General features: G+C 37.2%; 2 protein-coding genes across 3 annotated transcripts in view; both read right to left on the minus strand.

The window, feature by feature from the left end:
- Nucleotides 1-940: 940 nt before the first annotated feature.
- LTV1 (LTV1 ribosome biogenesis factor) lies at nt 941-11622 on the minus strand. Its single transcript, XM_067293621.1, has 11 exons — nt 11284-11622; nt 9729-9860; nt 8304-8492; nt 7217-7304; nt 6309-6429; nt 5264-5510; nt 4389-4516; nt 3272-3411; nt 2938-2990; nt 1945-2145; nt 941-1334 (listed from the first exon to the last, which is right to left on the minus strand). Exons 1-11 carry the CDS (start codon nt 11284-11286, stop codon nt 1221-1223), a joined length of 1416 nt encoding a protein of 471 aa, XP_067149722.1. The 5' UTR covers nt 11287-11622; the 3' UTR covers nt 941-1220.
- Nucleotides 11623-16391: 4769 nt separating this feature from the next.
- PHACTR2 (phosphatase and actin regulator 2) overlaps nt 16392-27260 on the minus strand; it is a 97187-nt gene continuing 86318 nt past the window's right edge. For both annotated transcript variants that reach the window (XM_067293622.1, XM_067293623.1), the window contains 2 exons: nt 25607-25683; nt 16392-21933 (listed from right to left, as the gene is read on the minus strand). In XM_067293622.1, coding sequence (XP_067149723.1) covers nt 21918-21933; nt 25607-25683 — 93 coding nt within the window. In that variant the 3' untranslated portion in view covers nt 16392-21917. The remainder of the gene's footprint in view (nt 21934-25606; nt 25684-27260) is intronic.

Genomic DNA, 27260 nt, shown 5'->3' on the forward strand with positions numbered 1-27260 from the left:
TATTCACAAAAGAGAGGAATATTTAAGATACTTCAGTAGTAGTCAATTCACTCTACTGATGCATTGATTAGTGTTCCATACTAGACAAAGTTAACTTTTCACCCAAAGGCAGAGGGATGCTCAATCTATAGTCCTAGACCTAGAGGTGAGGGTCTCATGAATACACAGGGCTCATAAGGATTGAAAATAAATCCTACTCATTTCATTCATATGTATGGACTAGTCACTATCAGAATTACTCATATGCACACTATGGAAATTTAAGATCAGACCGTCTAACATACTGGCTCTCTGCCCACTTTCAGAAAGCTGTCTTTGCAACAATTGTTTTGGGTCATAAATTTGTATTTCAGTGAAATCAAACTGAATGTAAGACTTCAGGAATAATACTTCAGAGCCATCATCTTGATTTCCATCTGCAACAGATGGTATTTTTCTAGTTTTTATACCAAGTAGCTGCTGTTTATTACATTCTTTGCCATAAAATATTCAGACTGAGTACTTGCAATAAAGTTACTTTCAGTGGCAACATGAATGGTCATTGCCTACTGCAATTGCAACACTTGCTACAATTTTCCTTTTTACTAAGAAAGGTAAAACTCAGGTTAGATAAGAGGGCTGTCCAAATATGCAATAGCTTTTCAGACACCACTCTTCACAAAAGGTTATTTTTCATCTTTTATAATACAACCCAAACAATAAATAACTGACAAAAGAAACACAAAGAAGGGATGAAAACTCCTTGAATTATGAGACTGCTATATCAAGGCACTATATTTAAGTGTCAATACAAGGGAAAGAAGACAAATGGGCACATTGCTCTGTACAAACTCAGATAAATAACTTAATAGGAGAGTCCAAGTGGGTCAAATCTGCACAATTCTGCTGATTTGCTGAATATATTCAACAAATATATGAAATTTTGTCCAGTGACAGCTACTTAGAAAAATATTTTTTATTATACATATCTAGTATAAAGCAGGTTTCTCAATAGTTGCCGTGTCATTCATGACAGAATGCAACATTATTAATACATTGTTTAACTTTAGTTCAGAATGCATAACTTCAGTTCATAAAGAATGATAAGTTGCTGGATCTTGTTACAGAAATATCTGAACATCTTCTTTGTGCATGACTGGCAAAGCTGTAAGTTAGCAGTTCCCTTCTCAATACAGATAAAAATGTAAGGACATTTCCATAATGAAAGCTCCCCAGTTTCATTAAGACAGCTTCAGTCCTTGAACATTCCATTTCAGATTGAGCAACTCTTTCTCTTGCCTTGTTTTCTCCAATTTGAAGGCTAGTTTGTTGGCTTTCTTCTCCATTCTGCGTTCCTGTGCAAACAAATAACTACAGATTTACAAAATAGACATAACATGCAAAGATAAACCAATTAAATTAACTCTTCCAGATCATGAAAACAGCAGTGATCTGGACAATAATCTTATTTATGGCCACCAATTATAGTCAAATTAATCTGTGTACCTCCAGGATTATCATCTCTAACTGACTGAAGCTTTTAACATGCTGACAATATCTGTTCCTGAATAAAACAACTAGCATATCATCATGGACAATTAGATTTTCCTCCCTTTATTTCAAAGGCTTTCCACTCTGTGTTATCTGAAATGTTATTTTCTTTACTTCCTTACGTAATGCTGGAAGAAGCTCTTGTATTTCCTTATTACCTATGTAATAGTGGCTACAATAAAAGGCCCAAAATTTCCATACAGGAGAAACAGAATGACAAAATTACAAAGTTAACTTTCTTTCCAATGGATTTTATTTTTTGAGAAGAAGCAATGATTAGCCTTTGAGAACAGCAAGTTTTTCCCACTGATTCCCAGACACAAACCAAATGGGCTTTAAAAAAGTTCATCAAATAGAATTTGGATATTATAACACATTTTTGCAGGTTTTACTTAAATAAGGAGTACATTTTACCTTTCGTTCTTCTTTTATTGCCTGTTTTCTAGCTTTGCGATCCTCTTTGGTCTCATTTTTGGAACGTGGCTGTGTTGATGCTCTCGGCAGGTCACTGCCATTTATCATTTGCATGCGTTCAACTTGCTTAGCTGTAAGACCTTTCTGAGGCAAGATGTGTAGAGGAATACCAGTCTTCTGGGAAATTTTGATTGGTTTGGGCTAAAATAGAAAGTACATATATAAATGGTCTCTAGCTTTCTCTCCAAGAACTACAGTTCACACTACCTTATCTATACAGTATAAAAATATGACTTAAGAGTTCAGATTTGACAGTAATAAATGTATAGGGTTCCTCATACTATGCTTTTTTCTTAGAAAAATGGATGCTAAACCCCAAGAAAGATATCAAACAAACACCTGTGGGCAGAATCTGAAATCAAAAAAATGTTTTCTCCCTTTTATATAAATATTACTAAAAAAGGACTTAAATGCGCACCTAATGCTTCTTGATAAGGTTTCAAGAAGAAAGTTGCCTTTAAAATCTCACAAATCTGGAACATCAAGCTGTGCTCTAATTTTGATGAGGAAAGTTCGTGGAAGGCCAAAGAACTAGAATAGTATCTCTGAAAGCTTAAAAAGGAAGGAAAAAAGCATTTTCAAAACAAAACCCTAATATGTGGTTGTAAGACATACACAACAAAGTTATATCACCAATAACAAGAAAGTAAGTTCGCTGCTCTTTCTATAAGTTTCTGCCTGCCTATTGCAGAAATTCTGAATTACAAATTAATCAACCAGGCCTTCCTCAATTTTCCTTTTAATAGAAAAATGTTATCCAAATCCTTCAGTGAAGAAATAATACCGGATGCTAATATTCTCCAACCCTCTTTTCTGCTTCCTCCTTCCTTCACACAATGACTTTAGAAGCAGGCATCCATTGAGAAAATAATCACTTTTGCCTCAACTATTCTCAAGCCTGGCTGTTACTCAGAATAAATTGTATGATTTTACCTGTGATGGTTCCTCAATAAGCTTTGGGTGATTATACAAGTTCGAATATGTACCTATGGTCACCAAAAAAAAAAAAAAAAAAAAGTGAAGAAAGGCTTGCAAATAGAAATTAAATAAGTTTATTACGAATTGTACTACTAAACTTTTGAAGATATAAAATTTCAAGAATTAAGATATCTACATACAAGCAGTAGTTCTAATTAGGAAGAATTTCTGCTGTTGTGCACCAGAAACATAAACCATTTTACTTAGAAGCACTGTTCCAAAAGTCCTGAGATCACCACTCATTTATTTTGAGATCTGGGAACAGATATAAGAACTCCAAAATACTTACTCAAAACTGATTCACAATCCCACTTTTCTTTGGATTCCTCAATAACTAGAGCTACTGTTTCTTCCTTTTCTTCCTTGCTTTCTTCATTAACAGGAGAATCTAAATCTTCACAGGGTTTGAGAACATCCAGTTTCACACAGCTTTGAAGAAGTCCAGAGAAGAACAGAGGTAAATAAAGGAAGAAGATCAAATTAGTTTGACACTGCGGAAAAAAAAATTAAGGCTTATCTTTTATTGAAAATGCATAATTTTGTAAAATCAGTCTCCCCTCCAAACAAAAACTCCAAACAAAACAAGCTAGCCCTAATGTAAACTCGAGACAAAAATACTTCTCCTTATGTAAGTAACTCCAAAATAATCTACAATATTTAAACAAGAGGGAGAGATGACAACACAAATATATCTGCATTTTAGAAGTATCTGGAACACTATTTGTGACTGTAGGGCAGGAAGGGAAGAAGTCTAGAAGCCTGTAAGCAAAGCAGCTGCAGAGGTGATTATCTACTCCACTACAAGGTACACATTACCATACCTCTCAGGAAATACAAGACTGACTTGTCAACATTTAGCTGTTTAACTTCTAGATAATATTAACAACTTTAAGAGAAAGTGAACATACTGTAGAATTGCAGCCTCACATTGGCAGTTGGTTGCTTTATAAGCACTCATTTATGCAGTGCTCCAAACAGTTGTACACTGGCAACAGCTGCCTGTGAGTTTAAAATCATGTAACTAGGTATACAGTGGAATCAGCTGTATACCTGCAACGACAGAGCATACTTGGCCATAGAGCCTGTTAAAAACAAAAGTTACAGTATAAGGAGAAACATAATCTGTACAACAAATGGAAAGAAAGAATGCCTCTTGACATTAGTTACATTAAATACAATAAAATTATACAAAAGGAACACAACCTCACAAACCCCAACAAAATGCCTCCACTTAATTTAATCATTTCATAACTCAGAATTGGTTTTCATTTCAAATGACATAAAAATGGATAACACTCCAATGTAACATTATTTTCTTGAAAGATGTAATCTTCAAGTAGATGAATTGGAAATAACATATTCAAGCTTATAACTACTTATGCCAAGCAGCACTTCTGAGTACATACTTTTTTGCTTTCTCTTTGTAGTAATCATTCAGGACTTCCTGTAACCGAGTGTTGTCAGTGTTAATATAGCCTTCTAATTCCACATTATCCAAAGCTCCAATTTCATCTTCATCAAATTGTTCAAAAAACTAAAATAAAGTGGATATTTGTAATTAGATTGCATTTGTCATGCAACTTCTGGATAGCTTAAACAAGATCTACATATTTCTTTCTGCTTGCCCTTTTTTCCTTTCCTCTCTCATCCACTAAACAACCGCCAACAAAAAATGAAATCTGCAGTAGGAGATTTACTCCCTACTGTCAGTATTCTTTCAGCACAGGAGCCACAAGTTTATCTTTTAGTAATATATAAATCAACTTCTGGAAGATGTCTCTTATTTTGATGCACTATTTCAATGTGGACTTTAAAAAGCTTGTCACTGTTCAAGACAAAAGTTATATTTCCACTGTTCTTACTTCATTTCATGAATGTACATGTGGCATGGTGGTGGGACATGGTGAAAGTGAGTCTTCACTGGAGATTTGTACCCATTTTCTGCATAGAACTGAACCTCTCAGAGGGAAGCGTAACACTGACTATGAATGCACACTACAGTCACTGGAAAAATTAGCAAGATATTTTAACTATATCAGTGCTAGGCTGTAATGTTAATTGATATTACAAGGCCTATTAAATACAAGCCACTTAGTACACAAAATAGGAAACACGAAATATTTGCAAAAAAACAACTGTTTGATGCCCTGAGAACTGAAGGCAATAAGAATTTGTACAGGCATACAGGACACCAGCTTATAAGAGGACTCAAAAGCCAAAGAACGGCATTTAACACCCTTAAATTTAGTAAGTTCACATTCATTCTCTTGAGCTGCCTCACCTTCTCAAATCTGTCATCCAACAGGGTTAATTGTTCATTCCTTCTCATTACTGAAGACGTCATAGAATATTCTGTGAAACGACTCCTGGTTTCTTCTTGCATGAAGAGAAACTCTTTCATCTGTCCATTAACTCCATCTTCTGATAAAGGACCTTCTGAATCACAGTCTTCATCACTATAACTGTCCTTTTCATCACCATCATCCTCTACATCTTCCCATTCGTCTTCATCCTCAGCATCTGAACCACTGAACAGAAGTGTAAAACAGTTTTAGAATAATGACTTTGGCCTTTCTACAGCTCTGCCCAGTGTTGAGTTATCTGACACAATTTGGTAATAAGAGATTTAAGTTTTGAGGAGCAAAGTTAAAAAGTAATTATTCTCAAGCCAGTAAAAAAGAGAATGAATTTTAGCAATAACAGTGCTGTCAAAGTCAGTATAACACTACTTTTGTCTGAAAGCGTTTCTGATAACCTCACTTTTGGTCATCAGATGTGTGATCCAATAGTTATATTCACATTCACTTACACATGTCAAAGAGGAGGGGAAAACAACACAACAAGTTGCATACCTGAATGTTAAAACTTGCAACATTTCTCATTGCTTGTAAAATGAGAATGGTACAAAAGCCTAAAGAAATAGCTTTCAGTGAGGTATCACATGAAGCATTTCTAAAGATGCTGTAAATACACATTAGTCTTGGTCAATAATATTCCTGAAGTACTTTCAGTGTGACAGAAGGTAATACTTTAAATAGTTCAAGAATCCTATGTATTGCATACATTACATATATGAATACATATAATTTGTGAGGTCAAGGTAACAAGTGAACCCTATCTTTTACCTTGGATAGTGCAGGAAAATTCGATTTCTTTTTAAATTATCACCCATGTAACACAAGGTAATACTTTTTTCCTTTAACACACAAATATTCAGTTTGAAATCTGAAACCACTTTTGCTTCCTACTACAACAGCACATAAAATAACAAATAGCATCATTCCTATTTACTTCTGATATAAACAGTTCTATAAAGCTCCATGTACCCTTTTTTTGGTTCATTTGCTTGCAGAACAAAATCATCTTCCAGAATATTTTCTGGATTGTCAAAGTCAAAATCATCATCAAGAGCTGCAACAATATCAGGGTCGAAATCTAGCCGCGGCCCTAAAAAATTAAAATATATATATAAGTTGCTGTGACATCACAAAGCTACTTTCCAGGACAAAAAAAACCCCAAAACAGAAAAAACAATCCAACTGGACTACTAATTTGCACTAAGGAGAGATTAAACCTAAGAAGCACAAAATTCCTCATTAATATTTGTAGTTCTGATGCACACCAGGGCAAATCACCAGCCTCTTGTCAATATTCCTCATTCAGAAAAGAACATCCCCCAGAGGTCCTAAGTTGACAAATATTTTAACGTACTTTAATGTATTTTACTTAGAATATTATAGAAGAAAAATTATCCAAGCTAGAATACCACATGATCAACTGTCAACCCTAGCTCCCACCCCCCAAAATTCCCTACATTACAAAAGGTCAGAAAAACGTTCCTCTACTGCAATTCACAGAACTGTCTTTAGCAGCCTACTTTTGGGACAGGGAGAACTACAGTGTTTGATCCCTATTATAAGAAATTATGATAGCTGTAAAGTGAGTGTTTAGTGCAAACATAGGTACATAGTAAAAGCATACTTAAATCATGAAACACTGAAATCATACTAGTAAAGGAAAGCAAATACCCTTCAGCATTCAAAAGGACGAGATATTTTGAGAGTGAAAAATCAAGTTCTGTACTCGGATTCACACCAATCAAGTATTAAATCCATAGTAATACAGTAAGAGCCTGTTCCAAAACAAACTAATGTGACACTGTAATCAAAATCATAATTACCATCTAGCACCTAGAAGGTAATTCACTTATAGAAGGTAAAAGATTTAATGATACCTGAAACAGGAGCAGCTTTATTTAACAAGCCCACATCCTCTTCAAACTCTGTGGCAAATACTGAGGAAGGCAACTTAATAGATGGGGCCTATTTAGGAGAAAAAAAAAGGGGGGAGGGAATCAAAATAGTTGTTCTTAGTTTTTCATTTGAGTTCATATTAACAAAATGTGCAGATAATCACGTGACCAAAAGAAACTGCAAGTGCTATTTACACTGTAAGACAAGTGCTATTTTATTGATGTCAAATTTCCAAAGTTACTAGAGTAGCAAAGTTACTTTGCAACTAGCATGCTGGAAGTATTTATCCCCATGTGAATATTCTGCATAAATAGTGACAGTATTTTTTCGTCTCCGAAGCTTTTCGGAGAATAGCTGTACAGAAGGTACAGTGAAATTTATAATTATCTTAACACATATTTGAATTTATCCCTTTATTGAAATGCTTATTAAAAAGCTTACAAACACATGCACCTAAAATAATTTTAAATCTTACATGGGGTCACCAAACTGTACTTGAAAGGTACTTCTAAGAATATCAGTTCTAATCAAAATTACAGTATTTTGTAAAACCAAAATTCCTTGGTTAAAAGTGACTGATTGACAACTGAGTATTTCATTGCTTGAAATTACTTAATGATTGTCCAGTCCAACATGATCTAGCATCAGGAAATTCCACAAGTTACGCCAGCAATTAAAAAGCTCATTCCTACTCCCTGGTAACATATCCTGGTATATTCAAAAGTCCCAGAGTAATGAAAAGCTTTGAGCTTCTTAAAAATAAATGCCAACACCAGAAAACACATGACTTGTTCAAACAAATACCTTTTGAAATCGTACCTGTCAAGAAAAGCTTGTCATGGGTACATAAAATGTTTTAACACTGTGCTGGCTAATAAGAATTTGATCATCAATAGACTTTGGCTTGTCAAATTTTCTTTCTATTTGTAGGACAGTCTTTGATTGTGGGTCAAAAGGATCCTTTGTATATAGATCACAACCACTGTAACACTTGTGGAATAGGGCTAATGTGTCTACAGGATGCTAATCTCAGAAGTACAAGGTAAGTAACAAAAATACTATGCTTACTGGAATTTGCTGAATTTCCTCCTCTACATGCCCCTCATTTGTCACCACAATTCTGTTTTGTTGACCACGCACAGAAGGCACAAGCTCAGAAGGACCAGATGCTTCTTTCAGATGCTGCAAATAGTCATAGTCATCATCAAAGAACACGCCATACTTCCGCTGCTCTTCCTTTCTCCACTCTTCATGCCCCTTGAAATTGTTAAAAAAAAAAAAAAAAATTAGCAAATTAAGCCCATTTAAAACTTATTAGCAAGAAGAAAAGTAACAAATCAATTAGAATGACTAAATTCTTAAGAAAAAAAAACAACACAGAAAAAGCTTTTGGAAAGAAATTAATAGAAAAGACAGTAATAAAGTGAGGTTCGGAGTAGGGTAAAAACATACTGAGAAGGAAATCCTTGATTAAAATACCACCGCATAAGTTCATTTACACGAAAAAAAGTGTACTTTAGAAGCAAGAACTAGTCATTAAGTTAACTGGACCACTAGCACAGTGCTCCACACTTTTGCAGTAAAGCACTAAAGCACAATTTTTACAATCCTCAGCATTAAAAGAAATGGTAAACTATTGAAAGAATTCTGCGCAGTGAATCTCTTTAAATTGGTTCAGATTATATTGACTCCACAGCAGTCCCTATAGTCCTCTCTCCACTCATCATCCTAACACACAATCAACTAGAATATTGTAACCACTTAGTCAAGTGTTTAGATGCTGTCTCAGCAGGAATTTAAGCAACTTTTTTCATAAGCAGCACAACTAACAAAGCCTGTTTTTTCAGGATGGGTGAGACGATCTTTTGTTGTGGTTGTTTTTAATACATTTGTATCCCAATTGCCAATTAGTCATGCTTCCATTCATTAGGCAGTAATTCACAACTATCAAATCCCCTACAACTTCCCTTTCTTCTGCCCCAGCCATACCTTCCCACAGTCTCCATGACCTTCCTTTTAATAATCTTTGTTCCCATTTCTCTGTCATCTCCTATTTCACCACCTTCTTTCATGCTGAGTACAAAGGCTTGTTCAGAAGTGTATATTAACTGGCCAGCAAAAAGAACAGACATATGATGTTCTATCTCTATCAATCTTTCAGCAACAGAGTTTTAGCTCTCCCACACAACTGATTTTTCTGAAAGCTTTGCAACACAACACTTTCAGAACTTTTGCTCCTCTGTCAGAATGCATCTGAACCATTTCAAAGGTGTGTATAGTATATGCAGGGAGACCAAATACACGAACAGGTCAGAAAGATAATACTCAAGTTTCACCTCCTTAGGGCAGCAGAAAAAAATTACTAACAAGTTGCATCTGAACACTGGCATTTAACCATCTCTTCTCATGTCTCTGAGTTGTAAGATTGCATACTTGCTTTTCTCTACTGCAGCATTTCCCATCTGAACCTCGGTACTAAAAGCAAGTATTTACTTTCTGTGCAGGCAGCAGCACTCTCTGGGGCGCAGTATCATCAGCAGCAAGTGGATCCCTCTGACTTCTGTGTACTAAGTGAAATGTTACAGCTTTCTTCTTCTCTATGAAGGGTTTCTTCCTCTTGTGAGGCTGAAAAAAACATTTGGTTATGTTAATCATTAATAAAAAATGAAATATTGAATGCATCTAAAAGGTATCTTTTGCCTAAAATATGCTCTATTAACACAAAGTCTTAAAACATATACTTAGAGACAAAGCAAGAGACTAGTGATATTTTGCTCAGCTCTTCTCCCCACAGGCATAACAGTCACTTCATGTGTTCCAGTGGCATATGCAGCTGTATTCAGCTGCAAAATGGCAACACATCAATATGAAATAAATACTTGATTATGGCAAATACATCTCAGCATACGATCCTTTAAATGGGTTTATAAAGTAACTGCTTTCTAAACACTGGGGCATGTCTGAAACAAACTTCAAAGAAACACAGGAAATTGATAGAAGTTCATCTAGACAAACATAGCCTCTTAAAAATTGTTTAGACAGATGTTCCCACACAAGTATTCCAATATCAACCCCAACAATTATCAACTGTGCCATTATGCAGACATAACTTGAACAACACAAAGACATTCACATTCTGGATCAAAAAAATTTGAATTTTTCCTCACATGGGTAAAAGCCATGTAAGTTACAAGTTAACACATCTGACTGAAAGAAGCATTTTTATCAAAATTTATGGCTTTGTTTACCCACTAGCATGTGCTGATAGCAACTATATGCAACATGGAAACTATTGTATTGCTCTAACCAATCTTCTTTTAATGTATAAAACATTGCACGCTATTTAGTGTCAAGGTCCAGAAGCATATCAACTGTCAAAATGCATCTCTAGTTAAAAAAAAAAAAAAAAAAAGAAAAAAAAAGAAAAATACCCTGTTCTTTAAAATCTTAGAATAATCATAAAATGAAACGCAAAAAACTCTGGGAAGCTGACACCATATCATCCCCACAAGCAAACTTTCTGCTGACTAGCGATACAAGAGACGTGCTTATAAAACAGCAACGTTGCAGGACATCAAGCAGGAAGGCTGGACACCTCTTAACCTCGGCTTACGGCAAACGCAGAAATCATTCCAGGGGTACGTGCTGGCCTCGTACAGGCCTCAGCCATTCCTAGGCAGGCGGCACAGGCCGCCTGTGAGGTGCAGGCTGCTGCTCCCCTCGCCCAGCCCAGCCCTGAAAGTGAGGTGTTTCTCCCCTCCAAACCCCTCTGAGGAAATGGCCTGATTTCAACCCAAAACCTCGGGGGGGGGGGGGGGAAGTGCGCTAAGGGAGGGTGGGTGACGGTTAATAGGCTGCAGGCTCCCAAATCTGTTCCCCCCCTCCATCGCGAGCAGGCGCCGCCCGGCTCCCCGCCACAGGGGCAACGGGCGGGCAGCGGCACCGCCGCCGGGCGGGCAACCGACACAAGCGCGCGGCCTCGGCGGCGGCCCCGACCCGGCCCGGCCCGGCCCGGCCCGGCCTCTCCCCCGCAACGGCCGCAGCTCACCATGGCGCGAGGGCGGCCCGGCGACACGCGCTGCCCGCCGGCGGGGGTGGGAGCTGCTACCACACGACCGCTCGCGGCCTCCGCTCGCCCTCACGCCGGCCCGTAAGCGCCGAGGCGTCACTACAGCTGAGCTGCCGCCTCCATGCTGGGATAAACCAGTGACCGCGGGGGGAGGCCGATAGGCTGCCACGGCGGACAGGTTGTGTGTTCGCAATGACAACAACAACAGGAGTTTTTTCAGGCACGACAAGTTTTAAATTGAAAAAGAGGCTCTCTGAATGCACAGAAGGAACTCCTCCGCCACCCTCCACATGTGCGTTTTCTTCGCCCCCCCCCCAATTTGCGGAGAATGGCTCCGCCCGCAGCGGGCCGCAGGGGCGGAAAGCTTCGGAAGGGCCAAAGGGCAAGGCGCGTGCGCAGCTGCCGGCCCCCCTCACCGGAAGGGGGCGGGCGGAGAGGGCGGGGCTAGCTGGCAGGAAGGCGCGGGTTCGGGCCCGGGACTCCGCCCCCTGCTGCCTCCGCCGGGCGCGCGCCCGCAGGCGGAGGGGCGGGGCGGGGCCGGCCGCGGGGTCTCTGTTAGGGGTGTGGCCCGCGCGCGGGGGGGGGCTTTCATAAGTGTATTTCGCTAGTGGCGAGTGCTCAGAAACTACCATAAACCTTTATAAAGAAGTTACGTTAAGCAGAAGGCGCAGCCAGCACTTGTCTTCCTGCCCAGCAGAGCGGGGGGTTTCAACTAACGGTGCTTCAGAGGTCTCTGCCACGCTGTTTTCCAGTATTGATCTGTGCTAGCTTGTATACAGGCTGAATTCGAAGGGTGAGGTGTAAATAATAGCTATATGTATAAATATGTATTTCTGTTATCAGTGTTCTTTCTCCATATATGAGTTCCTATTTCTTGGGGTACTTACACTCTCACTAGATAAACTGTATCTATGCCATGTAGCATGCCTGTGTGCACACTCATGCACAAACACACACAGACACACGCTCCTTGCTATGAAAAAATATGTTTGGAATTTTAGGAATATTATGTAAAACTGTTTTGTTACATTTCAAAAGAAAGTGTAAACCACAAATAGGGAGGAATCTCTTCTATGTGTATATAGACAATTAAAAAAGTTACAAACAGCTATTGAAAGGATTGTTATTGACAATTGAGAAATAACTATTTTTAAAATAACTGTTCCACATATTATGTGTGTATATCTAAACACACAAATATATGTATACCTTAAAATAGTAATGAGTTTGAATCACATTTCAGTGAATTTCAGTATTATTCAGTAGGTGTCACTAAAGTTCCAAAAGAGTACAGATTTTTGCTTTTCTATTGTTTTCTCAAGTCTTGAAACTTTAAGATGAGGTTCACCACGCTAATCCTAAGGAAATGGATGAGCTAATCTGATCTGCTCCACCAAAGACTTCTGTACTTGGGGAATTCAAATCATCCCTGCTTATTTCTGAGAAAAGCCTAGAGCCTTCTTTTCTCTTGCTTCTTAAAAATATATGGTGGCTATCTTGTGGCTTTCAGCCACATGAAATTTTAATTCACACCTCACAGTCTGGAGAGTTAGCAACCCTTTGGCTGCATGCTCTGAATGGATTTTTCAGGATTGCGCTGAACAGGACTAACTCCCTTCCTATGGTATGTCTGTGCTGCAAAACCAGTGACAGCTGAGCTAGCTTTTAACTAGGTGACTTGGATAATGGGAGTGGAATAGTCAAACTGTTAACCACATAGTGCTCAGCATTTCTCTGCAGGGTTACAAAGTAAATGAGTCCTTATTGCTTCCAGGCCCCTGAGCTAACTGCAGCATCCTTACAGAACACTGCACGGTACAAAGCACTCATCCTTGGACTCAGTAGGAGGATTATCCTTCATGCTCAGAAATGGACAACCCCCTACCCAACAGTAGCAATACTCTCATTCCCTGTATTTAAAATCTGGTCTAGGAGTATTGGTCAGCTTGTAAGTTGGAAGAACTAGCTTTTGCCCTCAGCTTCATTGCTAATCATCTGTTTCATTTGGGACAAATTAAATTTACCTCTTCAGTATTTTACATCTCAAGGTTTTCTGTCTTAACTCATATCCACGCTCTGTCTTTCCTTTTTCAAGTCTACATGTTTAAGTAGAAAGAAGCTTCACTACAACTGTGACTAGAGCAAGAGGCTCCCTTATCTCAGAAGACTGATTCTATATCTCAACAATAATACATCTAGATATTAGTTTTAAAATTGTGAGATTAACAATAACAAACATCATCCTGGTGTTTGATATATCTTCTTTGTTGATACCTAAGGGTTGATTCATCTGCTTCCAACTGATGTCTGATCTTTCAAAATTTAGTATCACATGTATGTGCAATGTGTATGCAGGAGTCTCTCAGTTGGAGACTCCACTTAATCTTATCTAAGCCTTGCAAGGTCATCTATACCAGGGTACTCTCTCACTGTGTTCTCCGCTGTGATGCCTTGCAGTTTAAAGTCAACAAAGAGCATTTACAGAGAGTAGGGAGAAAAGGGTTCAGCTCACTAACCACTTCTATTACGTTTATGGAAGAAGAATGCTCAATATTAGAATGGTCCCACTGCAGAGGGTGTGCTTGCACAATAATATGCTGGAGCAATCCACAAAAATTATTTGTACAGGTAGCTGCCTTAATTACCAAATAGATGTTCAGAAGGCATTTGGTTTAAAAGCCAAAGCTTAACATTTATAATTCAATACTAAATAATCAGGAAAAGAAGTCAAGTTTTTGTTCAAATATGTTATTGTCCATTACAGAAAAGTGTTTAGTAATAGTAAAATAAATAACATATCAATAGCACTAGCTTATTTTTTAATTTAAATTATCCTTGAGTAAGTATAGTAGACTCTCTGGACTTCATTCTGTCTGTATTTACTTCAGTTTAAAGAAGATTAGAATCTGGCCAGGAAGCATAAATTTCTTTAACATTATCAACAATCTACCTTCCCTGTGAGGAACCTTATGCTAAATATTTTTGCTATTAGTTCTTGCAATAACATGAGGTATAAAGTTATATAATTACAAAGCAAAAGTTATTGCCAGCTACTTTGTAATGTTAAAAGATGGGCGGACATACTGCAGACTAGTTTGAACCCTGAGCTATGCAGATCAGTCTTGTCCATGTAAATGCAGTAGGTGTAATTCTGATTCAGTTCTCATGTCAATCAAGTTACTCCGCTGAAGCTAGTGAAAACAATTACTTGATTTACTGATACAGAACTTGTGAAAATGGGAGCATAAACTAGGTCTCTGAACTATTGAGCTATAATGCTATGCATTTTTTAACCTAACTATCAGCACTTCAATACACCTCTGCATGAATAAGACCACCACAAGAGAGCTACCAGGTATGTGTGAAGGGCTCCCAAGATTAAAAGGAAGGTTTCAGGACCCTTCCTTCCTTTCATTTGCATGCAATGACTTTTAATCCAATCTTTGGAGACCACCTTCCAACAAATAACTGCTCTCTGCAGTTTACTCCATTATATACACCCATGTACTCGCTACAGATTCAAGAAGGAAATGTTTTCTGTAAAGATTTTCTGAACAATTTTATTGAGGTAATTTTCTTCATTTTATATTTATATATATTCATTCATATATATCTATAATTCAAAAAGCTGAACAGTTTTCTAAGGCACTTGGAATTGTGCACAGCAGAGTATCTTACAGTACTGTACAACTAGGCAGTACACATTTTTTGCTTGTTAAAATAAATAACATAAAACATGAGCATAACGTATGTACTGCATAAAAAAGATAATACATATTCTTTTTTCACATGACAATATTGAATTATACTTGTGTGTGTGTGTATAAGTATATACTACAGTACAGATAAAAAAAAACAAGAGGCAGCTATCTCATTAATTTGTAACAATTACTGTTACTTACAGTCACAGATATCAATATGCCTGTGTAAAATGCAGTATCAGATCAGCTCCTTCTTTAAAGTTATTGGTATTCAGTCACTCTAAGTCAAGCTACTAAAATACAAGTAGATCCATTCATTTTATAATTATTATGTAAAATACACACTGCATAAACTGAAAAGTTGGGGGTATTGATTCTCCAAAGCCTCACATCTTTTGAAAGTCATTTATGCATGTGGAAAGTGAGCTTTATAAATGCTGGCAATTCTAAGCTGATAACATTTCACATCCATTTGTTATAGTTACGAGTAACTATCCAGCATGACAGGCAGTGGGCAATCAAGTCATAAGCTTTGTGTGCTTTATTTTACTCGTAAATATGAATGTTTATTGAAATTCAAGCAGGATACTTTGAGTTTCTATTTTGAATCAAATTAATAAAAATGATAAAGTCCAAGAACAGACCCAATGCTTATTGATAGTTGACGCTCTTCATTACATACTGCAAAATTTTAATTCCAATGAATACAAGTAAAAAAGGCAGAAAGACCAAAATTTAATATCAGGTGACCCCAGTTTCAGGCGACCCCAATCCTTCTCATAACAAATTCAGTGCATAAGCACCTCTTGACTTTACTGGACCCTAATAAGAGCCTACTGGAGTTTAATCACCAGCACCTGTGGTGGCTGGATCATCAGGCCCTCCTTACTGGAGTCATCTCAGAGGTGTCCTTGCAGACTTGAGTGGGAAGAGTCAGGTGTGCAAGGATTCTTAGTACTGAGCACCCACGGTGTATTTCAGCTCTGCCACAGAAAATACACGTTCTTTAAAGTCCAGTGTTTAAGGTACAGTTGGATCTATAAAATATGGCATATTAGCATTGCCATGATTTACTGTTAGAGCAATTATTCTACACAAACCTGGAAAGGGACACAAACCTTTTGGTTCCCAAAGGTACAGAAATGTGGTCTACAGTGTTCGTATACCTCTCCTAGATTTACAATTCTGTTGTAAATGGAATTCAATTTCTCTTTTACAAAAAATATCTTAAGAGCTGCTTAAATGGTGACAAGTAATTAGAATATGCCACCTCCACACCCTTCTTGCCCCTACTCATATATTTAGACACCCATTCAAACAATCCATCAAGGTCTTTTTGTTTCATTTAAAATCATACTAGCTGAAATAATTGTCCAAACCACAGTATTTCTTTAATTCCAAAATTTATACAAGTTTACAAATCAATATACCACCACACAAAGTAGTGAAAGGAAGAGAAGTTATGTTCAGCAACATTCTACTATATTATAACAATGTTCAAATATGGTTAAATTTGACAAAGTATTGCAAGACTTTTTATATAAAGAATTAATGATTGAACAAGGAGATACAGAGAATACCATTTCTTTGTTCCTATCCAATGCAATATTTAGCTTCTAAAAAATAATGAAATACTGGTGAAATGATATACCTAGTTCATAAGACCTTATTAATCATTAAAGTTAATGAATAGAAATCTGTCCAAATTTTACAGTGAAATGTTATTTTTAACTCCATCTCTCCTTTTCTCTACATAGATAACACTTCCATAAATTTTTTCAGATGTCTGTTTCCAAATAGAAGCTTTAAGCTATTCCAGAGGTTTACTTTTCTTTTTATTTGATCCTCAAAATATTTTAATATCAACCTAATACCAACCTTCAGAATTGCTTTTTTTGTCCATCAAAAGCTAGGTCCCAGCAGTGAGTATTGCACTGAGTGTTGTACAATAAAAATAAAGATAGTAACAATAACGGAGCTAAATCTGGGAGCTCCTAAAGGCAGGAGGCAAGTTTATTCTGTTTTTCACCCTGAGTATATCTTCATTTTAATTTACAGCAGTGGCACAAGTCTTAACTCCTTGAGATACGAATAAGAACAGATGATATGAAAGCATGAAATGATGCAGTTCTGCTATACCTGGCAATTTAAAGCAAATGTAGGCTTTTAGCTCAATTTATTTTATCATTAAAGCATTAACACATACATTAAGACATGGGCTCATATTCTAATCTCTGCTTAAAATGCCAGCAGTGTTCAGCCAGATCTGTACTAGTGGTACAGTCTGTCTCATACCCAGGTTACAGTGCATTTGTCCCTAACCTGGTTACAAACATGGGCTTTGACCCAGTGTTGATTGCAGCTGATGACCAGGTTTCTGTTGGTTCCCAGGTTGCCAGGATTAGATCCATATTTTTAATCTGTTGGCTGTATCCCACTTCCATTTTCTGATGATATAAAACTGTGGCCCAGACCATAGTTATAATCAGGTTAAGGGACAACTGTTTAGAAACAAGTTCTCCAGCACAGCTGTAATACTACTGTTCACAAGATCTGGGTTTGAAGTAACTCCTCGGGAAGCAAAGCACTAAGAAATCAGAATCTCACCTGGAAGGAGGTCTAATTTCTGTAATTTCAGGAATTTTTCCCTCACTTTGTTTCACAGCTTTCATTGGTTTTCAAGAAAAAGAAAAAAAAAATGTCGTCATCTGATATGGTTTTCACATGTCAACAGCCAAGGTTGTGGAGCTTCTCTAAGAGCTGATGAAAGTATCACCAAAGTAGACAGTGGAGCTGTACAGCCCTGCACCTCTTCAGAGGTCAGCAAAGTCAGCCACAGCAAGGGACACACAGAACTCCAGGTAAATGTTAATCCAGCAAGTACATGCTATCTTGTAGACCTACAAATGGCTATGAATACTTTCAGTGATTTTGAAGAGATGCTGTTCCTGGTCCTACATAATTTTGAATCACTGGTATTTCGCGTAAATATTTTTTGTACTTTCTGAGTCTACACATATATCACAATCTGAGGAATTTCAAATAATTATTTTCTTTTGAAATATCTAATTTCAGTTATAAGGATTTATATATCCATTACCTGAAATGACAGAGAGACATTCTAAAACTGTTTCAATTTGTTTTGTAAAGAAGAAACTAGTATTTGTTTAAGGATCCATTCCTCCGCATGACAGCAATGTGCTGCAGGGCATGATCACACTAATTAATGTGATATATCAGGTAATTAGAAACCACTTCAGGCAATGCTTATTTTGTTTGTGTGGGTGTAGACATCTGAGTTCATGTGTAACTTTGTGGAACACAGGTATATGTGTAAGGTACGTCACATGTTCTAGAAGAGTTTTAAATGAATTGTCCAACTTGGTAAAAATTAGCACATTGATCCATTTTTTGCCAGCTGGACTGTATTAGGTGTTGCATGGAAAGTGTTATTTTTTTCTTCCCTCTTTTTACAACTTCTTTTTTTTCTCAAGGATTGCTCAGTCAGGACTTTCTCAGCACTTCTGATTTTTCACTGCTGACAGGTATGCAGCATCCTGGAGGGTTAGGTACATGACATATTCTTTCCAGTTGGCTCTTGTAGCAACTTGAAAAAGATATTTGTAATAGTCAATACAGAGGACCAGGAGATATAGCAGAAACCTGATTTCAGGCAGCACAATAAGGTAAAGCAAAAGGTTCAGCTTCACTGAACGCAGTGACATACCAAAATCTCATTACTTTTTTATTGCATGGATAGCTTTACAGCTGTTGTTCTCTTGTCAGTTGATATTTACAATATAAAAATAGTATATACAATTCTAGGTGTGTGCATGGATACAATGGATGGTTTATAGTTCTAATTCTGCAAATACATTATGTTTTTACGCAAGTCCTGATAAAGGCAACTCTTTTTGTCCAGTTTTGTAAATTTGGTTAAGTAATATGCTGAATTCGTGACCAAAGAATGCATCTGATCATTTATCAGGGAAAAACCCTCGTACATAAAAAATAAAAGAGTAGCTTAGCATCTCTATCCAGGCTGTTGTTTTGCCACTAGCAGTTGACTGTAGTGGATACTTCAAAAAAAAAGAAAAAAAGAAAAAAAAAACTACCCCACCCTAAAAAACAGGAGGAGGATAGAGAAAGTGTGAGTGATTCTTCACCTGTGTACCCTCATGTCTTACGGCAAAGTGCAGTTTGAGGAAGTCAGAGCCAGGAGTTGTATTCTTGTCTTTGCGTTTTAATTCCTACATAAGGAACTGGCACATTTCCTGCCATCCATGTTCCAGGCCCAGGACAGAGGAATGTCTTCTTGCAAAGTTAACCCAATAACTTAATTCTAAGAGTCTAGCAATTTCACCTGTGTAATCCTTACCTACCCTGGCATATCAGTGGAACTTCTGTGTTATATAGAGTCTGATCTTACCTTTGTCAAAGTTACTATTATTCTTCCTTTGCAATAGCTACTTTTCCACCTGTAGTATCTTCACTACTTTCAAGCGTTTGAAAGAGATTAAGGCAACACTGAGGTCTATTTAACTGTTCCATTTGTTTCCTTTGAAGTGAAATACTGCGCTTTATACTTCAAAGTCCACATAGCTGACCTTTATAGGATTCTGAACAAACATTTCTAAATTTGGCAACAAAAAAATAGTAAAAGTTTAAGCAGGAGAACTATTTATTAAGTGCTAGTGTAAGTTTTTAAGTTTGCTCTTCAAATCCTAAAAATAAAAATTAGGATTCTACCAGAATTGCTGACAAATCTTCTCTAATGGCCTGATCACTTCTGTATGATTTAGTGCCGAAGTATACATTTTCATTGCTTCCTTGATGTAGAAGTGGTTTCTATATTTATAAAATGATGGCATTAGAGAACCTAAATTGTTTTCTGCAAATGCAATCTTAATGTCTCTTATTGATTCCATTAAAAGAGGAAGATGCTAGTTCTTTTTCTTTGCTACAAGCATGTAGATGGTATTTTATTTGGTTATTGACATTTTTGGGTCTTCACATCACTGAATTTTTACTAAAATGTAAATGATCCTAATAGTCATATAAACCTATCTTTTTTAAAAAAAGGTTTGTCAATCTATTTAAAAATAAATACAATGCCAGCTGTTGGAAAGCACTTTCCTGTTACTTGAAGTGCTCTTTACTAAAATAATCAACCAAATTTATGCAAACCTGGTGTTGTGGTATATATCAGTAAAGAGGGAGATCTAATTTTAGCCACTAAATTGCCTTCCTGCCTTTAGACTGACATCTAAAACAAAAATTTTAATTTTATAAACTAAAAACATTCCACAAGAATCTATTGCAGGTTCTGAGGTAAAAATCACATCTACACATACTTTTATTGCCTGAAAAAGAAATACTTACACTGCATAATTAAAAACTAAACAGGACACATAAAAGACAAAAATAAATTGTAATATGTACACACATTAGAAAGGATAAATAGCATATATATTGTAATACTGCATTAAATGTATGCATATGTGATTTCCAGGCCCCCAAAGATGTTGTGTACATTAATTCAAAGGATAAATAAGTGCTAATATAAGACACAGAATTTCTTAGTGTAAACAACGCCACAGGCTTTTTAATAGGCCTTTGGGCCAACTTAGAAAAAGCATGTATTGCCTTTCACACTCCATATCACTTAATTTTAATAGTACTGTATTCACATATACAATTTCAATATAGTATAAAAAAAATTATGATTCTAATAAGCATTCTTCAGACACAACAAAAACAGGCCGCAGACATTCTAAGGACTTTCTGTTAATTTTTACAAGACCATTGGTTGAAGACATTGATTCATCTCTGAGTTCTTTCTAAAAGCAGTCCAAGAGACTCATCCAATACAGTTCTTAAACAGTCACATTATTAATCACTGCTTAAACCTATTAGTAAGGACATTGGTGCACAATTTCAATTCTGATTTTGGATTCAAACTAGAATGGTGTCAAAGTTGTCACTAGTGCCTGCCATAGGTCAGAAAGATAATGATCCCTCTGGTTTGATGGCAAGTGACAGAAAGGAGTGTTCCTAAACATGAATCCTTCCATTGCATTCATAGGGTCACATTATTTGTTCTTCAAATCCTATTTATGTATTTCTGAGAATCCGAAGTATGCCAACATTAAAAAAAAAGAAAATTACTTGTTCTGTATGAATGTTCAATGTATTTTCTTGAAGCATGCTCATCAGAATTTAAATAAAGACATCTGAGTTATACTAGGACTAATTTCTGGCAACTGGGTTTACTGGCACCAGAGAAAATTACAGTTCTTCACTAAAGTACTGATGATATGAGGACTTGTGGCTTCCTATCTTGCTAAGACAGGCTGCAGCCACTAAAAACATACATGCACAGTTGCTCAAACTCTCAGATTTGTTTTTTAAATAATTCTTCCCACTGGCCAAGTATATCAGTAACAGTTCCATCCATTCCACTTTTCTCTGTTGGCTGACAAGTGAAGTCTCTCATCCTGTACTCTCTCAGTCCTTTTTACTCTCCCTCTGCTCAGTTACCCTCAATCACAATGCTATAAAGTCTGATGAGTTCCTGGCAACAGGCTCTCAAACGATTGTCTTCAGCTCTTCCTGACTTGTCAAGCTCCAATGAAAAAGACCATCAACTTGTCTTTGTGGGCTAGCCACAGAACCATGGTCTTTCTTAACACTGGGATATTTCTTAGTTAAAGTGAACACTTCATATGGTTTCACCTCCTGGTCAAATCTTTTGTTCACTGATAAAGATGAGGGCCACATCCTTCATTAACCTCAGGGTAAGTTCCAACACACACTCACACTCAGTCAAGTTCCAGTGCAATCTCCGATCTTCAGGATGCAATGATTTCCCCAAAGAAAATTGTTACATGAAATATGGGATGTAGTCAAAAATTATGGACGATGAAACCTGAAATGATAAATCATTTAAAAATGTAAAATTATATTATTTCAACTGATAATGACACTGATCCTGATTCTGCTCTCATGGCTGTTTACTTTTGTGGCCTGATTTTCTTGGTGTAAGTGGGATCAGAGTCAGCCCTAGAATCCCTCTCTGCCTTTCTCTCTCTACTAGTAAACCAAACAGGGCTACGGTATGGCTCAGGTGCTGGTATGTGACTGTCCATCCCATTATATTGTAGCATGGTCCCTGGCTCAGTTTGCTTGGGTCAACCAGCACTCTTCCAGACACTGCCTGAGCATGACTGGGATTAGCACAGGCCAATACACAGATTGGTGGGGGTGCTGATGGTGGTGGTCACCCTGTTTTGGTGGGGGGAAAAAGGTTAACTGTCAAGCTGTGCCAGGCCTGTTGGACTGGAGGAGACTGTCTGATCTGTTTTGTATTTACAGATTTAGCTACATTGTGTCTACTCTTTGGAACCACTGTCTGGGAATCAGGAAAGCTTTGCTAAGCCATGAAATTTACCTTTCTGGTTTTCAATCTTTCTGCAAAATGAGGTTGACAAAATTCTTTTTAGGTCTTTAAGTGAAAAGTTTTAAAGAACTGCAGATGCTTTCTTTTTATTAGCAGCAGCTGACTGTGACAAATGAAGACCCAAATACACTTTGCCATTTTTTAGGTAAGGCATATACATCACTCCAGACTCCCTAACGGAACAATAGAGAGAGGTAGGTTGCTCCAAAGGGTGTCATCAACCTTTTCTAGGATAAAGTAGGAGCCTAGAGCAACTGAAATTCTAACTCAGCTTAAATAGTGAATCCAAGCAAAAGAGTAAGGAGAGCACTAGTATTAGGTGATCGTCTATCATCCACCTTCTAAATCTCTATTTGTATGGTTTTAAAAGTACATGTATCCACGAAGGAGTAAAAAATGCAGCAACTTTAAAACAGCATAGGTAATGATGCACCTGACTCAGTAGGCTTCTGTAAGTTTTTGTTTGACACGTTTTCTCTTAATAGTTCCAGAGGAGAGGAAAGAAAATGAGCCACAGATTACCACGGTAATGTGGTACAGTACAATACAAAGGTGCATTTTTCAAGTAGATAAACAAAAGAGGTGTAAGCAAAAGCTGATATTTACAAGTAGGCAGCTGGTCTATTGAGTGAAGGTACAGTACATTGCAAAAAAGCCTCATTTTTTTTATTTGTATAGAAAAACAATTTATTTGACTATATATAGCATTTCCATTAGAAGCACTTTATTAACATCTACTAATATCCTTTTCCCAAACTTTTATTTATTTCTTTATTTTTAGAAACTCAGTTTCTTGGATTCTGTTATGAAATAACAGAACAAATAAATCTAAGTTACGAGGAGCAGAAAAACAGTTCAACTGATAGTCATTACAGTAAATCATGAATGATGAAAACCAGTGTTTTTTCTTTCCAAAGTTTAATATCAAATTTGAACAATTCAAAGGTACTGCAAAACTGATTATGATAACAGAGCTTCTTATATTGGTTATTACGTAATAATCTAATCTAATCTAATCAACTATTTTATAAGCTATTTTTGTTTAAGAAGCAGCTTCCTTATTGTCTCATTCTATCACAGAACTTCATGAATAAACCTTTTTTAACTAGCTGCCAATGCAAGTGCCTTTCAGTTTGTATTACCTCAGTGATTACTCTTAAAAAAATTTAAAATGAGTAATTCATCCTCTGGCCACAGACTTTTCTCTGTTGTCCCCTTAAAACAAATCATACTTTTGTTTTATCAGTCCAAATGTAGTGGTGAACTACGTAACTTTTTATGAGAGGACCATGAGAAAACAGAATCTCTCCTTTTATTTTCAAAATTGTAATTGACTTAAAACATCTGCATCTAATTATACCCTTAACGGGCTTTTTCTAGAGTTACTCTGCTGACCTCTGTGCAGTGGTTCCACAACACGGCCAATGAAAAAAAGGGTGGGGAGGAAACAGAGGGAGTCCAACTTTCCTCAGGTTGAAATTTCTCTAGGACCCTTCAATATCATTTCTTGTATTTATCACAATTTGGCTATGCTTATTTTTGAGCCTATTTTCCAAGTCCTTCCTCAAAAAAAGTTTTCACTTTTTAACTGGTTTGTCATTCAATTGGATACCTGAGATTTTTGATCCATCTTTCAAGAATCCAACTGCAATCACTTTCAACTTTTTCAGCTATAGTGAAAAAAACCTGGTTCTTTTTGTATGACTCATGTCTATATGTTGCAATGGAACTCAAAAACCATAACTTAGGCAAGGGGCTGTATTCCATCTCTCTCAGACAGAATTCTCTCCCTGCTAATTTTCCCTCTCTCTCTTGCGTAGTCCATTTTTTAAAAGTTATATTTTTACATGTCCTGAAGAAGATATACTACCTACGCTGAAGAGAAAATGACAACAGAAGCCAAATGAAAACATGCAAATCCATGTTTGAAAAGGACACTTTCTAGTAGTTAGAATGCAACACTAGATTAAAATCCTGCCTCCTGTTTCATTCCCTAGCTCAATTTTTCCATCTGTGAAACTGGCTTGATTTTTTGAGAATTAATTTATACATGTTATAACTTCCCTGAAGTGAGTATATGTTATTATCAAAAATCCATGTTTTGGAAAACAACATTAGCAAAGTTATGAAATCATGCACTGAATAAGGAAAAGCCAGAAATCACCAAACCCATGTGTCCCATATGAATGTGAATGTGAATTTGCATTGTGAACACTGTCTTTAATTACAATTACTCACTGACTGGGACCATAATTTTGACTGAAAGAGTAGCAGGAACATAAAGGGACCTAGTCTAGGGCAATTTTTCATATCTGACTTACCTGATGATTTAATTCTGTGGATGTGAAGACCATAATACTATGTATGCAACGCTGGCTGATTCTAACAGCATGTTCTGCTTGCTAGTGGCAATTTTTAGCCTTTGTAACTTTAACGGGTATGAACAAATTTCATGGGGATGGCAGAAAGCACCTCCTAGGAATAACTCTTCCAAATTTTGAAGTCCTGCTACAAACTGTGGAGACTTTAAATCTCTTTATATAATAATGCTTCAAACAACATCTTGGTTTTATCCAAGACAGACAGCAAAACAGATCCAGACTAAAACATTACAAGCATCAAACAAAAAATATTAGAATTTATTGAGTTCCCCAGAAACTGCTGCCAGGAGTCTAGGTGACTGTTAGGAAGCTCCCAGAATAGTGATAAGCTTTTCTGAAGTTCAGCACATCATTTAGATTTCACTTTCCAAATGCAATGACAAAAATGTATACCTTCATGAGGAAGAGAGTACTGCAGGAGCAGGACATCCCATTCTGTGTTTGTGGACTGTTAATTTCATCTGGGAGAAATGCCAAGTTCATTGAAAGGATTATTTTTCAGATTTCATGAACAATCTTTTTCCATTTAGCAAGCGATCCACTAAAGTCACCTTCACTACCATATCAACTAGCCAGTTTCAGGGATTGCATCTGCAACACTGGGAATCCCACCAGAATCAGTGGTGGGATTCAAGGATTCGGGGAATTCAAGGTAGGAATCAATTCAAGGAATCATTTACAACACAACTGCAGAGGACATGCAGAAAGGCAGAGTGTAGCTGTCACGCTCTGACTTATGCAAAAAAAATGGATTCACCCACCTGGTAAATTGCCGGCTTTCCTCATGTACTTCCATTTCTGTGCTTTTAAATTCATTCAGTTCTTTCCGTATTGCTGCCTAATAAACAATAATGATATACACAACCATAAGGAATATGAATCTTTAGGAAAGCAAAGAGTTTGAGAGGAGCCTGAGCCTGCTCTTGCAGATCCCCCTGAAGTCACCCTCAGTGTAGTCCACAGTTCTCACACACTTTTGATCATACACATTGAATGGCTTTTTTAATTACAGTTATTTGAAGCAGTAATACAAAGCAGCAAACGACAACAGTAAACAAAGAAATACAAAACTTATTGGGCTGAGTGACACCCCCTCCCCCCCCCACTGAAATATGGCACTTGCTACAGATAAAATAGGGAAAGGGATTCTGTTACCTCGGCAGTCACCTGTTCATTATGCATCTGCAAGGGGATTATCTCCATGCACAGCCCCAGAGGGGCCAGTGAGTCACACTTCTTGCATAGTAATTGCACAAACAGCAGGATCCTTGTATCTCCCGACTGGAGACAGGACTTCAGGAATGCAAGATGAATACCACTTTTTCAAGTGGGAATTAGTCACTTCGTTTGATCAGTTTTATGTAAAATGACATGAAATATTTGGACATTTCAAGCTTGTGATTTCAGTTGGCAGATACTAAAGAACAGCAGAAATTCAGTGCACTTTGTAAATGTCAGTCCTTGCTGCTCATGTTAAAGAGCGATGATCAATTCACTTCATCAGGTAATACATGTAATTTCTGAAAAACTGTAATATAGTAGAAGAGCTTTTGCTTTCTATGACATATGCCTCACTACCTTCACTGTTAAATGAAAGGTCAGTTTATTCTTTCTCACTCCCTTTCTTCTTTCATCATTTTAAATAAAAGCAGTATCATTTCAGTAATCCTTAAAGAATTCTCATCTGGTGTGCATTCCTTTCAATGCACAACAGATATGCAGCATGATAAAATTACAGCATCACCAGACTGAGGTCTCATAAATCAGGAACTTCATTTTAAGCAGGGTATGGTTCTGTTTAGCTGCAACAGCATGCTTGCACAAGGCTGCTGTAATAGCTAAGAAAGAGTTGTTTTTGAACAGTGTATCACCAGCAAAGACACCAGAGCTCCAGCTCCATAATATTGTTACAGTACACTCTTCTGCTCCCATTAGAACTAGAAAAAAATGATTTCCTTGGGTAAAAAAAGGACGATGGAGCTTCCAGGCAATCTGGGTCCTTTATCTTTCTTCTGAGACCAACAAGCATGGGGATCAGAACCAACCGGGGATACCTGATCATCACAAAACAGTTTGAGATTAATAACTGCCATCCTTAAACTACATAGGCAACTTCTCTGCTTGTTCCAGTGCAATTGGCACTGGTTTCTGAAAAGATCAACCTAAGTCTGGAAAGATCAACCTAGGTCAAAGGGTGAGGTGCTGGGTGCCCTGACCTCCCACTGACTATGTGAAGACTAGAGAGTGCTCAGCAGAACTCCCAGAACTGAAACCCAGCAATAACGGTGGGAACATTTTTAGTATCTCCATCTTAACTTGACATGGTATTGTTCTTTGGTTGTCAAATGCACTGACATTAATACTAAAATATAAGTTGAAATAAAATCAGTGCTTCACAGCTCTCAGCCAAAAGCC

Source organism: Apteryx mantelli, chromosome 3 (assembly GCF_036417845.1).
Source record: "Apteryx mantelli isolate bAptMan1 chromosome 3, bAptMan1.hap1, whole genome shotgun sequence".
NCBI classification, from domain to species: Eukaryota; Metazoa; Chordata; class Aves; order Apterygiformes; family Apterygidae; genus Apteryx; species Apteryx mantelli.